The sequence below is a fragment of the Sardina pilchardus genome, chromosome 8, assembly GCF_963854185.1.
Source record: "Sardina pilchardus chromosome 8, fSarPil1.1, whole genome shotgun sequence".
Lineage (NCBI taxonomy): Eukaryota > Metazoa > Chordata > Actinopteri > Clupeiformes > Clupeidae > Sardina > Sardina pilchardus.
In genome coordinates, this window is record NC_085001.1 from 4,011,183 (window position 1) to 4,028,682 (window position 17,500).

At 44.6% G+C, this 17,500-nt stretch overlaps 1 protein-coding gene across 1 annotated transcript in view; it reads left to right on the top strand.

The window, feature by feature from the left end:
* Nucleotides 1-17,500, top strand: part of inpp5l (inositol polyphosphate-5-phosphatase L) — a 56,045-nt gene that overhangs the window by 33,374 nt on the left and 5,171 nt on the right. Inside the window, exons 5-14 of the mRNA XM_062542399.1 lie at nucleotides 6,191-6,254; nucleotides 9,233-9,336; nucleotides 9,808-9,860; nucleotides 11,621-11,740; nucleotides 12,025-12,109; nucleotides 12,475-12,570; nucleotides 13,209-13,283; nucleotides 14,075-14,148; nucleotides 14,657-14,768; nucleotides 17,173-17,241. Coding sequence (XP_062398383.1) covers nucleotides 6,191-6,254; nucleotides 9,233-9,336; nucleotides 9,808-9,860; nucleotides 11,621-11,740; nucleotides 12,025-12,109; nucleotides 12,475-12,570; nucleotides 13,209-13,283; nucleotides 14,075-14,148; nucleotides 14,657-14,768; nucleotides 17,173-17,241 — 852 coding nt within the window. The remainder of the gene's footprint in view (nucleotides 1-6,190; nucleotides 6,255-9,232; nucleotides 9,337-9,807; nucleotides 9,861-11,620; nucleotides 11,741-12,024; nucleotides 12,110-12,474; nucleotides 12,571-13,208; nucleotides 13,284-14,074; nucleotides 14,149-14,656; nucleotides 14,769-17,172; nucleotides 17,242-17,500) is intronic.

A 17,500-nucleotide genomic window follows, 5' to 3' on the forward strand; every position in this document is an offset into this window, starting at 1 on the left:
CCCCCATGCCTCTCTGGTGGTGGTAAGAAGGCCAACAGATGATAACCCAACTTGAGGATGAGAGAAGGCACCACAATCCTGCAACTTATTTGCCATGTGTGTGTGTGACAACACCTTGGTTAATAGATCTTAAACTTTCCTTAATATTAGACAATGATTAAAGAAGGCTTAAGAACGCTCTGTCGGGTTGTCTGTTGTGGTTGACACATACATTCACAAAAATGAACCAAATTTGATGGGCTTGTGTGTTATTGCTATCTCTAGTCAGAGACAGAGCTCTGGCCTAGGGTGTGGCTAAGGGACTCTATAGCGCCACCTAGCGCATTGCCTGTTGTGGTTGACACATACATTCACGAAAATTAACCAGATTTGATGGGCTTGTGTGTTATCCCTATTGCTAGTCAGAGACAAACTCTGGCCAAAGGTGTGGCTTAGGGACTCTATAGCGCCACCTAGAGCATTGTTTGTTGTGGTTGACACAAACATTCACAAAAATGAACCAAATTTGGTGGGCTTGTGTGTTATTGCTGCCGCTAGATAAAAACAGAGCTCTTGCCTCGGGTGTGGCTTAGGGACTCTATAGCGCCACCTAGCGCATTGCCTGTTGTGGTTGACACGTACATTCACGAAAATTAACCAAATTTGATGGGCTTGTGTGTTATTCCTATTGCTAGTCAGAGACAGAGCTCTGGCCAAAGGTCTGACTTAGGGACTCTATAGCGCCACCTAGAGCATTGTTTGTTGTGGCTGACACAAACATTGACAAAAATGAACCACATTTGGTGGGCTTGAGTGTTATTGCTGCCGCTAGATAAAGACAGAGCTCTGGCCTCGGGTGTGGCTTAGGGACTCCATAGCGCCACCTAGCGCATTGTCTGTTGTGGTTGACACGTACATTCACGAAAATGAACCAAATTTGGTGGGCATATTTGCTACAGCTATTCAGAGACAGAGCTCTGGCCGAGGGTGTGGCTTAGGGACTCTATAACGCCACCTAGTGTGTTACCTGTTGTGGTTGACATATACATTCACGAAAATGAATCAAATTTGGTGAGCTTGTGTGTTATTACTGCCGCAAGTCAGAAACAGAGCTCTGGCCTAGGGTGTGGCTTAGGGACTCTATAGCGCCACCTAGCGCATTGTCTGTTGTGGTTGATACATTCACGAAAATGAGCCACATTTGGTGGGCATGTGTGTTATTGCTACCGCTAGTCAGGGATAGAGCTCTGGCCTAGGGTGTGGCTTAGGGACTCTATAGCGCCACCTAGCACATTGTCTGTTGTGGTTGACACATACATTGATGAAAATGAACCACATTTGGTGGGCTTCTGTGTTATTGCTATCGCTAGACAGAGACAGAGCTCTGGTCTAGGGTGTAGCTTAGGGATTCTATAGCGCCACCTAGTGCATAGTTTGTTGAGGTTGACACATACATTCATGAAAATGAACCAAATTTGGTGGACTTGTGCGTCATTGCTATCGTTAGTCAGAGACAGAGCTCTGGCATAGGGTGCGGCTTAGGGACTCTATAGCGCCACATAGCATGTTGTCTGTTGTGATTGAAACATATATTCACAAAAAATAACCAAATTTAGTGGGCATGTGTGTTGCTCAGGCACATGGCCACCAACCCACACATGTTGCTTTGTTAGATCCCGAAATGTCACACGTCCGCACCGCAGGTGCTCGGGCCCGCCATCGCCGCTTGCGGCTATATTTCTTATTATTATAGTATAATTCTCTTACCAGTAACATTTTTCACCAACTTGGCATGCTCTAAAACTCTTGCAATTTAGCTGGCATATGTAGAATTGCATTTGATACTCAGACACAGAGCTGTGGCCTAGGGTGTGGCTCAGGGACTCTATAGCGCCACCTAGCGCGCCGTCTACTGTGGTTAACACATACATTCACGGAAATGAACCAAATTTGGTGGACATGTGTGTTGTATTATTCTGAACAAGTTTTACATTCAAACTATATAGTGAATCTTAGAAGAATTTGAATTATGTGAGATTTTCTGATTTTTGCACATCATGTATTTTGAAATACTTCTCCTAGACGGTTTATCGAAATTATGTCATTTAAGCACTAAAATGATCTTGAGGGGTTGCCCGAGAGGAATTGCGACCAGATTTTTGAATTTCAAAAGTATATTGAAATGGCGAAGGTTTGAATCTAGGTGTCTTATAAAAGAAACAAAAAGTTGGTGTTATAGGCAGAAAACAGTGACTAATTTGGATGAAATTTGATGGAGTATTAGTTAGTGTGTTTGTAGTGACAGTCATATACAAAGTTTTGAATTTGGTGTTGTTTGTGATTTTTAAAAGCGCATTAATGATTGTGGTGGACACAGTTTTAGCTAAAATATTTTGAAGCGAGTTGATGAATAATAATAATCATATTAACCTATGCTGCAATTTTTACTTTAACCATATTAACAGAAAGTGAGTTATTTAGGTTTTCTTATGAGGATGGCTCTGTGTTACGATCTTTTCTCATCCGCGCCTTCATGTTGGTCCTGTTACACACACACAGAACCACATTTAACCGCACACACATTACACACGCGCAAGCTTTCCAGAGAGTTACGCACACACATGGCATCCCCCTTGACCCCTCTGCCTCCCTCCCTCTCTCTCTTTCTATCTCTCTCTCTATCTTAGCCCCATGCCCCCCCCCCCTCCCTCATTTGCATACCGACCCCCCACACACTCTCTCACCCATCCCCCATGCCTCTCTGGTGGTGGTAAGAAGGCCAACAGATGATAACCCAACTTGAGGATGAGAGAAGGCACCACAATCCTGCAACTTATTTGCCATGTGTGTGTGTGACAACACCTTGGTTAATAGATCTTAAACTTTCCTTAATATTAGACAATGATTAAAGAAGGCTTAAGAACGCTCTGTCGGGTTGTCTGTTGTGGTTGACACATACATTCACAAAAATGAACCAAATTTGATGGGCTTGTGTGTTATTGCTATCTCTAGTCAGAGACAGAGCTCTGGCCTAGGGTGTGGCTAAGGGACTCTATAGCGCCACCTAGCGCATTGCCTGTTGTGGTTGACACATACATTCACGAAAATTAACCAGATTTGATGGGCTTGTGTGTTATCCCTATTGCTAGTCAGAGACAAACTCTGGCCAAAGGTGTGGCTTAGGGACTCTATAGCGCCACCTAGAGCATTGTTTGTTGTGGTTGACACAAACATTCACAAAAATGAACCAAATTTGGTGGGCTTGTGTGTTATTGCTGCCGCTAGATAAAAACAGAGCTCTTGCCTCGGGTGTGGCTTAGGGACTCTATAGCGCCACCTAGCGCATTGCCTGTTGTGGTTGACACGTACATTCACGAAAATTAACCAAATTTGATGGGCTTGTGTGTTATTCCTATTGCTAGTCAGAGACAGAGCTCTGGCCAAAGGTCTGACTTAGGGACTCTATAGCGCCACCTAGAGCATTGTTTGTTGTGGCTGACACAAACATTGACAAAAATGAACCACATTTGGTGGGCTTGAGTGTTATTGCTGCCGCTAGATAAAGACAGAGCTCTGGCCTCGGGTGTGGCTTAGGGACTCCATAGCGCCACCTAGCGCATTGTCTGTTGTGGTTGACACGTACATTCACGAAAATGAACCAAATTTGGTGGGCATATTTGCTACAGCTATTCAGAGACAGAGCTCTGGCCGAGGGTGTGGCTTAGGGACTCTATAACGCCACCTAGTGTGTTACCTGTTGTGGTTGACATATACATTCACGAAAATGAATCAAATTTGGTGAGCTTGTGTGTTATTACTGCCGCAAGTCAGAAACAGAGCTCTGGCCTAGGGTGTGGCTTAGGGACTCTATAGCGCCACCTAGCGCATTGTCTGTTGTGGTTGATACATTCACGAAAATGAGCCACATTTGGTGGGCATGTGTGTTATTGCTACCGCTAGTCAGGGATAGAGCTCTGGCCTAGGGTGTGGCTTAGGGACTCTATAGCGCCACCTAGCACATTGTCTGTTGTGGTTGACACATACATTGATGAAAATGAACCACATTTGGTGGGCTTCTGTGTTATTGCTATCGCTAGACAGAGACAGAGCTCTGGTCTAGGGTGTAGCTTAGGGATTCTATAGCGCCACCTAGTGCATAGTTTGTTGAGGTTGACACATACATTCATGAAAATGAACCAAATTTGGTGGACTTGTGCGTCATTGCTATCGTTAGTCAGAGACAGAGCTCTGGCATAGGGTGCGGCTTAGGGACTCTATAGCGCCACATAGCATGTTGTCTGTTGTGATTGAAACATATATTCACAAAAAATAACCAAATTTAGTGGGCATGTGTGTTGCTCAGGCACATGGCCACCAACCCACACATGTTGCTTTGTTAGATCCCGAAATGTCACACGTCCGCACCGCAGGTGCTCGGGCCCGCCATCGCCGCTTGCGGCTATATTTTCTATTTGTTCTTTAGCACACACACACACTCACACACACTCTGGGTTGCGTGCTGTGTCTTGTCAGAGGTAGCGCTGTGGAGACAGAGGTGTGTGTGTGTATGGGGGGGCAGTAGCAGCTCTGTCACATTAAATGAGGATCACTTTGGTCTGGTGATAAATGCACTCCTCTGAGAGCAGTATAGGGAGGGTTCTATGTGTGTGTGTGTGTGTGTGTGTGTGTGTGTGTGTGTGTGTGTGTGTGTGTGTGTGTGTGTGTGTGTGTGTGTGTGTGTGTGTGTGTGTGTGTGTGTGTGTGTGTGTGTGTGTGTGTGTGTGTGTGTGTGTGTGTGTGTGTGTGTGTGTGTGTGTGTGTTCCCGGGTGATTTCTCTCGTGTGGGCAGTGGCATGAGAAGTGGTCGGCAGTCGCTGGGCTGCTTAATCCCTTTTAGATTGTTTTAATTTTCTGGCCCCATTGATCCAGACGCCGGGATTACCAGGGGCACTCAAGCTAACACTTAGTGCATTAAGGAGAGGCATGCTCACACACATACACACACACACACACACACACACTCTCTCTCTCACACACACACACACACACACACACACACACACACCACAGATGGGGCACTTGCCACAGGGTGTGTGAGTGTGTGTTTGAAGAGGTTGATTGAGAAGTACAAGGGGTGTGTGTGTCTTCTAATCACTGCTTATTCAGTGTGTTAGATGGAGAGCACACCCATGTGACACCTGTGTGTGTGTGTGTGTGTGTGTGTTAAAGGGATAATCCCTAGTCAGTACCTTTCCGGAAATGTCACTGCTGCAGCTAGCAACGCGTTAACAACATTTTAATAACATTTCCGGGAAGGTACGGACTCGATTAAATTCATTCTGGACTCTCTATCCGACCACATAAAGACGTGGGGATACTTCGGTTTGGCTTTAGGGACCCTCTACTCACTACCACGTAAGTGTAGTGTTGGTTGGAACAGTAGAAGAGGTATAAAAATAGCGTTTTGTAGCGGCAAAAGGACTTGCCCCGGTCACTTCCAGGCTAACGAGTTTTGGCTAAAAACGGTGAACTCGAACATTCTCAAAATACATCCGAATGACATGATTTTGGTGTCAACTCAACATATGTACTCCCAATAGTCCGAAAAATTGATCTAAAGTGCATTTCACTCCGGATTATCCCTTTAAGGCCAACTCTAAAGACTTGCCTTCGGTTTTCTGTTGCTGAACCTTTCTGACATTAGTGAGACAGGTTCCAAAAGCATGTCAGTGAGATTTAGGTTCTGTGCCACTCTCAGGCAGAACGCAGCGTCACACGTGCTAGAAGAACAGTAGAATTGAGGTTCCTTTAAATTCGGCGAACAGTGGAAAACATTCAGGCTACAGTTAATTCACCTTTACCATGTTTCTGATTCTACCATGTTAATTCACCTTTACCATGTTTCTGATTCTACCATGTTAATTCACCTTTACCATGTTTCTGATTCTACCATGTTAATTCACCTTTACCATGTTTCTGATTCTACCATGTTAATTCACCTTTACCATGTTTCTGATTCTACCATGTTAATTCACCTTTACCATGTTTCTGATTTTTCCATGTTAATTCACCTTTACCATGTTTCTGATTCTACCATGTTAATTCACCTTTACCATGTTTCTGACTCCCATAAACGGTTGTGTACATTAAGCAGTATGCGTGTTTGTTTGTGAACTGTGTTAAGTAAAGCTGTTTGTTTGTGTGTTGACAGGCGCTGGGAAGCATGTTCTTCATCCACAAGAGTCTGAAGAATATCTACCAGTATGATTTTAACGGTAAGAAATGACCAGTGTGATTTTAGCATTGAGAAATGACCAGTGTGTGACTAACATTGAGAAATGACCAGTGTGATTTTAGCATTGAGAAATGACCATTGTGTGACTAACATTGAGAAATGACCAGTGTGATTTTAACAGTGAAAAATTAGCAGCATGATTTTAATGTTAAGAACTGACCAGTATGAATTTAATGTTAAGAGCTGACCAGTATGAATTTAACATTGAGAACTGAGCAGTGTGATCTTTACGGTTAAAACTATTCGCACAGTTGATAATGACGTAGAGTGTGTATGTGACACGCATCAGCAGGGAGTTACAGATGTGTGTATGGCCTACGTGTATGTGCTTGTGTGTGTGTGTGCATGGATTAAAGTTTTCCGTCATATGACGGATTTCCGTCAACCGGAGGCGCTAGAGGTCAATCATGAGATTGATGCAGATCCGGGGAGAAAATATTGGGGGGGGGGGGGCTGTGCGGCGCGATCTCCCTTGCAAGCTGCAGTGATGGTTACACCTCTTGTTGAACCCTGTTTTGTGATAGGCCTGTGTTTTAGCCTATGTTAAAATCTTCGTTGTGCGATAAATAAATAATAATTAAATAAATAAATGCGTTCGTGCAACTGCGTTGATGAACATTTAGGCTACTACTAGGCTACTACTAGGCTACTACTAGGCTACTACCACTATTAGGCTGCTACTAATAATAATAATAATCATCATCATCATCATAATTATACAATAATAAACGAGAGAAAGGCCAATTGAAACAGATGAAAGAACAGTCTTGATTTATTAGGCTTTTGTAGGTCAAACAAGCTTTGCAGAAGTTCAGGAAAGCTGTCGTTTTTTCGGTTTAATTAGTCTATGATTTGGGCTAATTATTCTTCGTAAAAGTAAAATGAAAATAAACAGTAGTTTCGCCAGTTGTAATAGTAAGCTATAGAATAGCTTCAGGACATCAACGCACTAGCTGCGCAAAGTTCTGCGTTGTTTGCGATGACTTCTTGTCCGCATTTGCTAGTTCCCCGATCTCATCAAATTAGACTACTTAGAGGTCGGCAGTGTTGGGGAGCTTAAAGATGAATAGTCAAAAAGAACATGGATATAGCCTACTTTCGGTCATTATTAATAGAGTCGGGTGCGCCCGAAACGCAGAGACAGACAATGGAAAAGTGTGTGTCTGCGCCACGCCACTATTAGGCTATCCTACTGTTTAGTTTAACTGCTAATTTCTCTAAAAATAATTATAATAAGCCAACAAGGTTAATTTATACAATTCAAATGGATCCAGTAGCTTAGGCTATGTCTATACAGTTTGCCTAATTTGTCTTCTTCAAAGAGAAAGTCGTAGGTCCGTTTCCAATAAACGAAACTTATATAATAGGAGTCCTATGACTGACACGTGTTCTTTTAAAAACGTCTTGTCTTCCAGTTAATATTCTTGAATGTTTATTGTAACAAACAGCACAGTTCTCATACAATTGACACGACCAACACGGTCAGAAATACCGTGGTACTCCTAACATTTCTGCCGTGCATCACGTTCTTACCCAACAACTAAAACGTCTTAAAGTGACATGCACCTTTTAATTAAACAACATGTCACCTAATCACACTAAGTAAAGTTACACCAAATTATATCCTGACATAAGAAAACATCAGAATTCCTTAGCATATTACATTTCAAATCAATTATTCCAAATCTTCAATAACAGAGGCCTATCTGACGGTTAACCAATGGCTGTGAGTTTTAATTGTTTTCATGCATGTCTGATAACAGGTGAGGAATGTTTTGGAGACATGTATGCATTTTAGGCATAATGCTGGCCCTAATCTCTGACTGAAAGTGCACAGAATTTATGCATTTACATAACAGTATTTAATAAATGTTCTCGGGGGTGACAGTGACACCCCCAACCCCCTATTTTTCTTTGATGGGGGGCGGCCAACGGGCTATGGCCGGCCCTCGGAGCACTCTTAATAAGCAACAGTGTGCAGTATTGAATAGCTAGGCCTACTTTAAAATGTGTTACTTGTAAACGGAGGGTACAATTAGTCTGTATGGCCCTATATTATGTAGGTCTACGCTAAGGCCCTTTGATTTGCCTCACTTGCGTGTGTCAATTTTTATTTTTTTTTTGGACAAAAAAATTTCAGTCAGATGAGTTTTTTTCACTTTAATCCATGGTGTGTGTGTGTGTGTGTACAGAATTGCAAGTATAAACTCTTGAGACTGAGGGAAGGCTGTGTGTGTGTGTGTGTGTGTGTGTGTGTGTGTGTGTGTGTGTGTGTGTGTGTGTGTGTGTGTGTGTGTGTGTGTGTGTGTGTGTGTGTGTGTGTGTGTGTGTGTGTGTGTGTGTGTGTGTGTGTGTGTGTGTGTGTGTGTGTGTGTGTGTGTGTGTGTGTGTGTGTGTGTGTGTGTGTGTGTGTGTGTGTGTGTGTGTGTGAGAGAGAGAGAGAGAGTGAGAGAGAAAGCGAGAGAGAGAGGAGTGTGTGTGTGTCTGTCTCGTGAGTCTAGTCACGGCGCTTATGAATAAACGTTCAAGAACGAGCCCAATGGAAGAGCCATAAACAACATGGCTGCCGTCTCTCACCCTAGCGAAACACACACACACACACACACACACACACACACACACACACACACACACACACACACACACACACACAGTAATGGGGTGTGGTGTATATAGATCCCCATCATTGAGTGGCATAGATGAGTGCACATTAGAGTATTGATCTGTGTTTGCATGTGTTTACACACTTTTAATAGTCCTTTATCTCTCCCTCTCTTTCCCTCGCTCTCTCTCTCTCCCTCTCTCTCTCTGTGTCCACCTCTCCCTCTCTCTTTCTAACAATCCCCATCTCCCTCACTCTCTTTCTCTCTACCTCCTTCTCCCTTGCTCTCTCTCTGTCTGTCTCTCTCTCTCTCTCTCTCTCTCTCCTTCTCTCTCTCTCTCTCTCTCTGTCTGTAGCGCGGGAGTTCAAGCCCATCTCTGGACAGAACAAGTTTGTGGGTTCTCTAGAAGGAGTGACCACCGTACAGAAAGAAAAATTCCCAAAGAATTTCTGGCCCGATGTGAGTTCTGAAATTGTGTGTGTGTCTGTCTGTCTGTCTGTCTGTCTGTCTGTCTGTCTGTGCAGGGGCATGTTGGTGTGTTGTGAATGGGTGTTAGGTGTACAGTATTTGGTGTCTAAATTGTTTATGTGGACACACTCAGTTGTTTTTGTGTGTGTGTGTGTGTTTACATACAGAGTGGATGATGTTTTGGGCAGTGTGCAAGGAGGACACGGTGTGTGTGTGTGTGTGTGTGTGTGCGCGTGTGGGGGGATGTTGGTGTGGTGTGAATGGGTGTTTGGTGTATTTGGTGTCTAAACTGTTTATGTGGACACACTCACTTGTTTGTGTATGTGTGTGTGTGTGTCTGGGTGGGTGGGTGTTTGCATACAGAATGGATGATGCTTTGGGCGGTGTGCAAGTAGGATTCGGTGTGTGTGTGTGTCTCTGTGCTTACCTCTCAACTTGAGTTGTGTATGTTTTTCTCCACAGTTTAAATGGTCCAGGAAAGGCTACATGAGGACACGATGGCTCATTCATAACCAGTATGTACACACACACACACACACACACACACACACACACACACACACACACACACACACACATATGTATATATGAACCAGAATGTACAGTGCTTACTGACACAATACATATGTGTGTGCACACACACACACACACAATGAAGCGCGCACACACACACACACACACACTCTCTCTCTCTTTTTCTGCCACCCATCTGGCTGTATTTGTGTACTGTTTGTTGTGTCTTAGTGTTTTGTCAGAGCACAGTGGTTTCTATTGACTTACATGTGTCACCCTCCCACCCCCCCTGCCCCCCCGCCCTGAGACAAAGCCAGGAGCTCGTGGAGCGTTTCCGGAGAGTTTGCGGAGAGTGTGTGAGGAGTGTGTGTGACTCACACATCAGAAGGCCATTAGTTGCGGCCGTTGGCAGCTGCTGAATGGGACAGGGTGGCAGCAGCCGAAGATAAATGACCTCGATGTGCCCACCCGTACCTGACATGAGCACACACACACACACACACACACACACACACACACACACACACACACACACACACACACACACACACACACACCCGGTGGCAGGAGACAAAGACAAATCACCTCTCTCGTGGTACCCACTGTTACCTGACACACACACACAGAGACACACACACACAGGACACAGAGCAGTTTGAGAGAGGGAGAGTTCTGTCATTTTGAAACATTTCAAATGCATATCCATACATACACACAATGCATACGTACATGCATACATACATACATGTATTCATAAATTATTAGAGTTCACATCCTTGCACTCGGAGCAAAAAAAACCTCACAGACGCACTCACACACACACACTCACACAGAGTGTTCCGTGTGTGCTCTAGTTAGTTAGTCTTCCTGTTATTTCTGTTGCTATGGTAATAGTTATCCACAGTTCCTATGTAGGTCAGTGATTGGTCACCATGGGTGTTCTTCATTAGATGGCAATATCAGAATATCTTCAAGAAAATCATTTCCTGTTACCGTTGTACAGTTGACTAGACAAAAGAAAAAAAGTCTGTGTTTTTAAGGTCAAGGATTCTCTTCGCTCCATGTCTAAACACTCACTCTGTGAGACAGAACTGCGGTATGAAGCAGCACACACACACACACACACACACACACACACACACTCTGACAGATTAGGTGCCCAAGATCCTCTGAGTCTGCTGTCAGAACAGCAGCTATTTGAAGCTGGCGATGGTCACGGCCGGGACGACTGCTTGACCAATGATGCAGAGCGATGTTCCTCATTGCTGTGTTTCTGGAACATTCCCAACCAGCTAGCCCAATTTTGACTCCTGAAGATCAAAGTGAAATAATCCTCCGATCAGAATTAATGGAACAGGTTCTGTGGTTGCCCAGCAACATTCCTGAACAAGTTGGCCCATGTACAGTAGCATCAACCATTTATTTAGATGCTCATGTACTGGGACTTCATGTTCTTGAGGTACAGCTAATTGGTTGCTTTGAAAAGGTGTGTGTGTGTGTGTGTGTGTGTGTGTGTGTGTGTGTGTGTGTGTGTGTGTGTGTGTGTGTGTGTGTGTGTGTGTGTGTGTGTGTGTGTGTGTGTGTGTGTGTGTGTGTGTGTGTGTGTGTGTGTGTGTTCATACACCTGCTCTCACAGAAGAATAGCTGCACAAATACGGTCTCACAATACCCATCCCAAGTACACACACACATGATGCCAACACACTCTCACCCCCTTTCTCTCTCTCTCTTTGTGCGCGTGCGTGTGCGTGTGTGTGTGTAGGGGTATGGACCTAGTGAATGTGCACCTCTTCCATGATGCCTCCAACCTGATCGCCTGCAACTCCAGTCCCTCTGTGTACTCAGGCAACCGCAAGAAAGCTCTCCGATACGTCATCAACAGGTTAGGACACACACACACACACACACACACACATACACCTCCATCTCAAGTAAGACACAAAAACCCTCTTCCTGACAAATCTTACAATGTGAATGTGTTTTTGTATACATGTCTACATTATTGAGTGTGTGTTTGTATGTGTGACACATAAATATCATTGTGTGTGTGTGTGTGTGTGTGTGTGTGTGTGTGAGAGAGAGTGAGACTGACTCTGCTTCCTGTGTGTGTGTGTGTGTGTGTGTGTGTTTGAGACTGACTCTGCTTCCTGTGTGTGTGTTTATCAGGATATCTGACGGCACTGACAGCCCCCTGCCTTTCTTCCTGTTCGGAGATTTCAACTTCCGCCTGGACACACTCAGCCTTGTGCAGGTGTGTGTGTGTGTGTGTGTGTGGTAAACAGGCTTACATAGGCCCAGAATCGTGTGTGTGTGTGTGTGTGTGTGTGTGTGTGTGTGTGTGTGTGTGTGTGTGTGTGTGTGTGTGTGTGTGTGTGTGTTGAGATCAGTGTGTGTGAGTTCTTGCTGACAGAGAGAAGTTAGAGTTTGAGCACCACTCGCCAAAAAAGGAAAAAGAGCAAGAATGTTGCTGTGTGTGTGTGTGTGTGTGTGTGTGTGAGTGTGAGTGAGTGTGTGGTTGTTAGAGAGGGAGGAAAGGTGTGTATGCACAATATCATTATATTGAGAGTTTTGTGATTTTTTGTGTGTGTGTGTGTATGTGTGTGTGTGTGTGTGCAGCACCTGTCTATCTCAGCTGATGTGCAGACAGTGAAGAAGGACAGCAGCAATGAGGTGGAGAGGATCATCTGTGAGGAGAAAGACAACGACCACAAGGTGACACACACACACACACACACACACACACACAAACACGCACACACACATACACACACACGTACACACAGATATTTAAAAGTGCTGTTCTGGGAGTGTGTATTGAAATGATTAATGCGTGTTGGCACTGTGCACTGAGACGTAAGGGTGTGTGTGTGTGTGTGTGTGTGTGTGTGTGTGTGTGTGTGTGTGTGTGTGTGTGTGTGACAGGGCAGATTTATGGTCGTAGAGTGCTATTGACTTTTTGCCAGTGGTGTAAATGTGCTCCCATTACAGCGACTCACTCTCCACTTCCATTCATTACTACTGACAGAGTGTGTGTGTGTGTGTGTGTCTGTCTCTGCTTACATTCGGAATGGAGAGTCTGTCTGTCTCACAACATAGACATCCACACACGCCTCTGCTAAATAAACCTGTTTATTCAATCAGAGTGTGTTTGGTCTTTCGGTTAACCCTGTCTCTGTGCGCGTGTGTGTGTGTAGGTTCTTCTCCAGATTGAGACAAAGCTATTTGCCTACCTTAACCCTGTCTCCATGTGTGTGTGTGTGTGTGTGTGTGTAGGTTCTCCTCCAGATTGAGACAAAGCTATTTGCCTACCTTAACCCTGTCTCCATGTGTGTGTGTGTGTGTGTGTGTAGGTTCTCCTCCAGATTGAGACGAAGCTGTTTGCCTACCTTCACCAGGCCGTCTTCAGAGAGGACAACGGCCGAGCGGTGAGCAATACTCTGGACGAGCCTATTGCAACACACACACACAGAATACACACACAGACAATACACACACAGACATACACACGCACACAGACAATACACACACACACACACAGAATACACACACACAGAATACACACACAGAGAATACACACACAGAGAATACACACACAGACAATACACACACAGACATACACACACACACAGACAATACACACACACACACACACACACACAGAATACACACACAGAGAATACACATACAGACAATACACACACAGAAAACACACAGACAATACACACACAGAGAGAATGCACATACAGACAATGCACACACACTTGCTTTCCCTTCCTGTACTGTGATTGGTCCCCTATCTCAGGCAAAAATTATGGTTCTGGTTATGGTTATGGTTATGGTTATAGTTATTTAGCAGACGCCTTTTTCCAAAGCGACATACAAATAAATAACAATACAAATTAAATTAACAGTGAATGAATACAAAATAGGGAGAATAGCAATATTATCAATAAACTGTATAAAACAATGATTTTAAGCACTAACCTAATGAGACATAAAATTAGGGCGGTAGTTTCCAGACTGCCTTAGCAGCGTGAATGAAATTGCGCGCAAGGCAGCATGGGAACACCCAGGCTAACACACACACATGATGCCAACACATTCTCATCCCCTTTCTCTCTCTCTCTCTCTCTGTGTGTGTGTGTGTGTGTGTGTGTGTGTGTGTGTGTGTGTGTGTGTGTGTGTGTGTGTGTGTGTGTGTGTGTGTGTCTCGTAGCTGCTGAAATATGATAAGGAGATTGAGGTCTTCAAGGATGTGATCTCCGAGGAGGAGATTCTCTTCCCGCCCAGGTGAGGCTACCAAAGCAGCTGATTGGCTGGAGAGATGTGTTCTAAGTGACCATTAGCTTAGGTGGTGTGCTCTGATTGGCTGAGGTGAAGAGATGTAAGATGTCAATGGGAGTCACCTGGTAACGTAAACAATCTAATAAACAGTAGTGTCTGAGTGTATGGCCCACCCTTTTAGTAGCTTAATCCCTTTTAGTTGTACTACCTTTTTAGTAACTTCATCTGTAAAGTTAAAGTTAAATTGTACTTTTAGTTGTTTACATTGTTAGCATGATTGCTTCATCACTGTCTTTAAACTCCTACAGTAGGTCTTCTAGATAGGACAGGTTAGCTGTGTGAGTTTGGTGTGTGTGTGTGTGTGTGACGGCCTGTTTGTGTGTGTGTGTGTGTGTGTGTGTGTGTGTGTGTGTGTGTGTGTGTGTGTGTGTGTGTGTGTGTGTGTGTGTGTGTGTGTGTGTGTGTGTGTGTGTGTGTGTGTGTGTGTGTGTGTGTGTGTGTGTGTGTTTTACAGTTACCCGTACAGCGAGGACTACTCTGAACCCACGCAGTACATGAACACACGCTGTCCAGCCTGGTGTGACCGCATCATCTTCTCAAACACTGCCCAAAGTATCATCCACAGGGTGAGCACACACACACACACACACACACACACACACACACACACCCCGCACCATCTTCTCAAACACTGCCCAAAGTATCATCCACAAGGTAAGCACACACACACACACACACACACACACACACACACACACACACACACACACACACACACACACACACACACATACACACATACACACACACATACACACACACCCCGCACCATCTTCTCAAACACTGCCCAAAGTATCATCCACAGGGTGAGCACACACACACACACACACACACACACACACACCCCGCACCATCTTCTCAAACACTGCCCAAAGTATCATCCACAGGGTGAGCGAGCACACACACACACACACACACACATACACACACACCCCGCACCATCTTCTCAAACACTGCCCAAAGTATCATCCACAGGGTGAGCACACACACATACACACACACATACACACACACCCCGCACCATCTTCTCAAACACTGCCCAAAGTATCATCCACAAGGTAAGCACACACACACACACACACACACACACACCCCGCACCATCTTCTCAAACACTGCCCAAAGTATCATCCACAGGGTGAGCACACACACACACACACACACATACACACACACCCCGCACCATCTTCTCAAACACTGCCCAAAGTATCATCCACAAGGTAAGCACACACACACACACACACACACACACACACACACACACACACACACACACACACACATACACACACACATACACACACACCCCGCACCATCTTCTCAAACACTGCCCAAAGTATCATCCACAAGGTAAGCACACACACACACACACACACACACACACACACACACACACACACACACACACACACACACACACACACACACACACACACACACACACACACACACATACACACACACCCCGCACCATCTTCTCAAACACTGCCCAAAGTATCATCCACAGGGTGAGCACACACACACACACACACACACACACACACATACACACACACCCCGCACCATCTTCTCAAACACTGCCCAAAGTATCATCCACAAGGTAAGCACACACACACACACACACACACACACACACACACACACACACACACACACACACACACACACACACACACACACACACACACATACACACACACCCCGCACCATCTTCTCAAACACTGCCCAAAGTATCATCCACAAGGTAAGCACACACACACACACACACACACACACACACACACACACACACACACACACACACACACACACATACACATACACATACACACACACACACACACACACACACACACCCCGCACCATCTTTTCAAACACTACCCAAAGGAAAACTTTCCATCCACTGTGGAGTGGAAGTAACAAAAATTGCTCGCTGTGAACGCTAAATACAGGTGGACATTTAACGCTTAATACACATGGACTTTCAACGTTAAATGGAGGTGGACATTTAACACTAAATGCAGGTGGACATTTAACGCTGAATACGCGTCAACATTTAGCGTTAAATGGAGGTGGCCATTTAACGCTAATACACGTGGACTTTTAACGTTAAATGGAGGTGGACATTTAATGCTAAATACGCGTCAACATTTAGCGTTAAATGGAGGTGGACATTTGACGTTAAATGCAGGTGGACATTTAACGTTAATACACGTGGACATTTACCGCTAAATGGAGGTGGACATTTAACACTAAATGCAGTTGGACATTTAACGCTAAAATAAGGTGGACATTTACCGTTAAATGGAGGTGGACATTTAACGTTAAATGCATTTGGACATTTAACACTAAATGCATTTGGACATTTAACACTAAATGCATTTGGACCAAAGAGCATTGAAGTATCAAGAGACGACAGAGTTTCGCCTCTTGTTATTTCCATATTCTTCGGTTGGACATTGAGAATGAGAAATAGTAGTTAGTCAATAGTAGTTAGAAAGTAGTTAGTAAATAGTAGTTAGTTAGTAAGTAGTTAGTTAATCAAATCACTTGTCTGTTTATCACCATCTTCATCACCAGTTTGCATGCCTATTCATCACGTCCGTATTAATTGTTTAATTTTTGTTACTTCCACCCTCATAACTCATAACTGTGCAGGAAGTGGAGAGGGTAAGTGTGTACACATCCACAGTGTGTGTGGACACATTCTTACAGTGTGTGGTGGAGTGTGCTTCTGTCTCAGGAGCTGATGAAATGTTTCTCTGTGTGTGTGTGTGTGTGTGTGTGTGTGTGTGTGTGTGTGTGTGTGTGTGTGTGTGTGTGTGTGTGTGTGTGTGTGTGTGTGTGTGTGTGTGTGTGTGTGTGTGTGTGTGTGTGTGTGTGTGTGTGTGTGTGTGTGTGTGTGTGTGTGTGTGTGTGTGTGTGTGTGTGTGTGTGTGTGTGTGTGTGTGTGTGTGTGTGTGTGTGTGCAGAGGGAGGAGGGAGAGCCGAACGTGATCTACAACACCCTGGGTTCCAACGTGTGTATGGGAGATCATAAGGTACACACCCTCACAGATATCCAACACCTCACACACCCTCACCACAGTGCCTACAGTCAGCTGTCATATGATGTGTGTGTATGTGGGTGTGTGTGTGTGAGAGAGAGAGAGAGAGCGAGAGATCCCTGGTCTCATGGAAACATTAACTCCTCTCCATTCTTTTCATCTCCTATCCTTTCTTCTTCTCCTTGTCATTCTTTCCCTCTCCTGTTCTCCTCTCTCCTCCTCCTCTCTTTTCCTCTCTTCTTCTCCTCCTCTC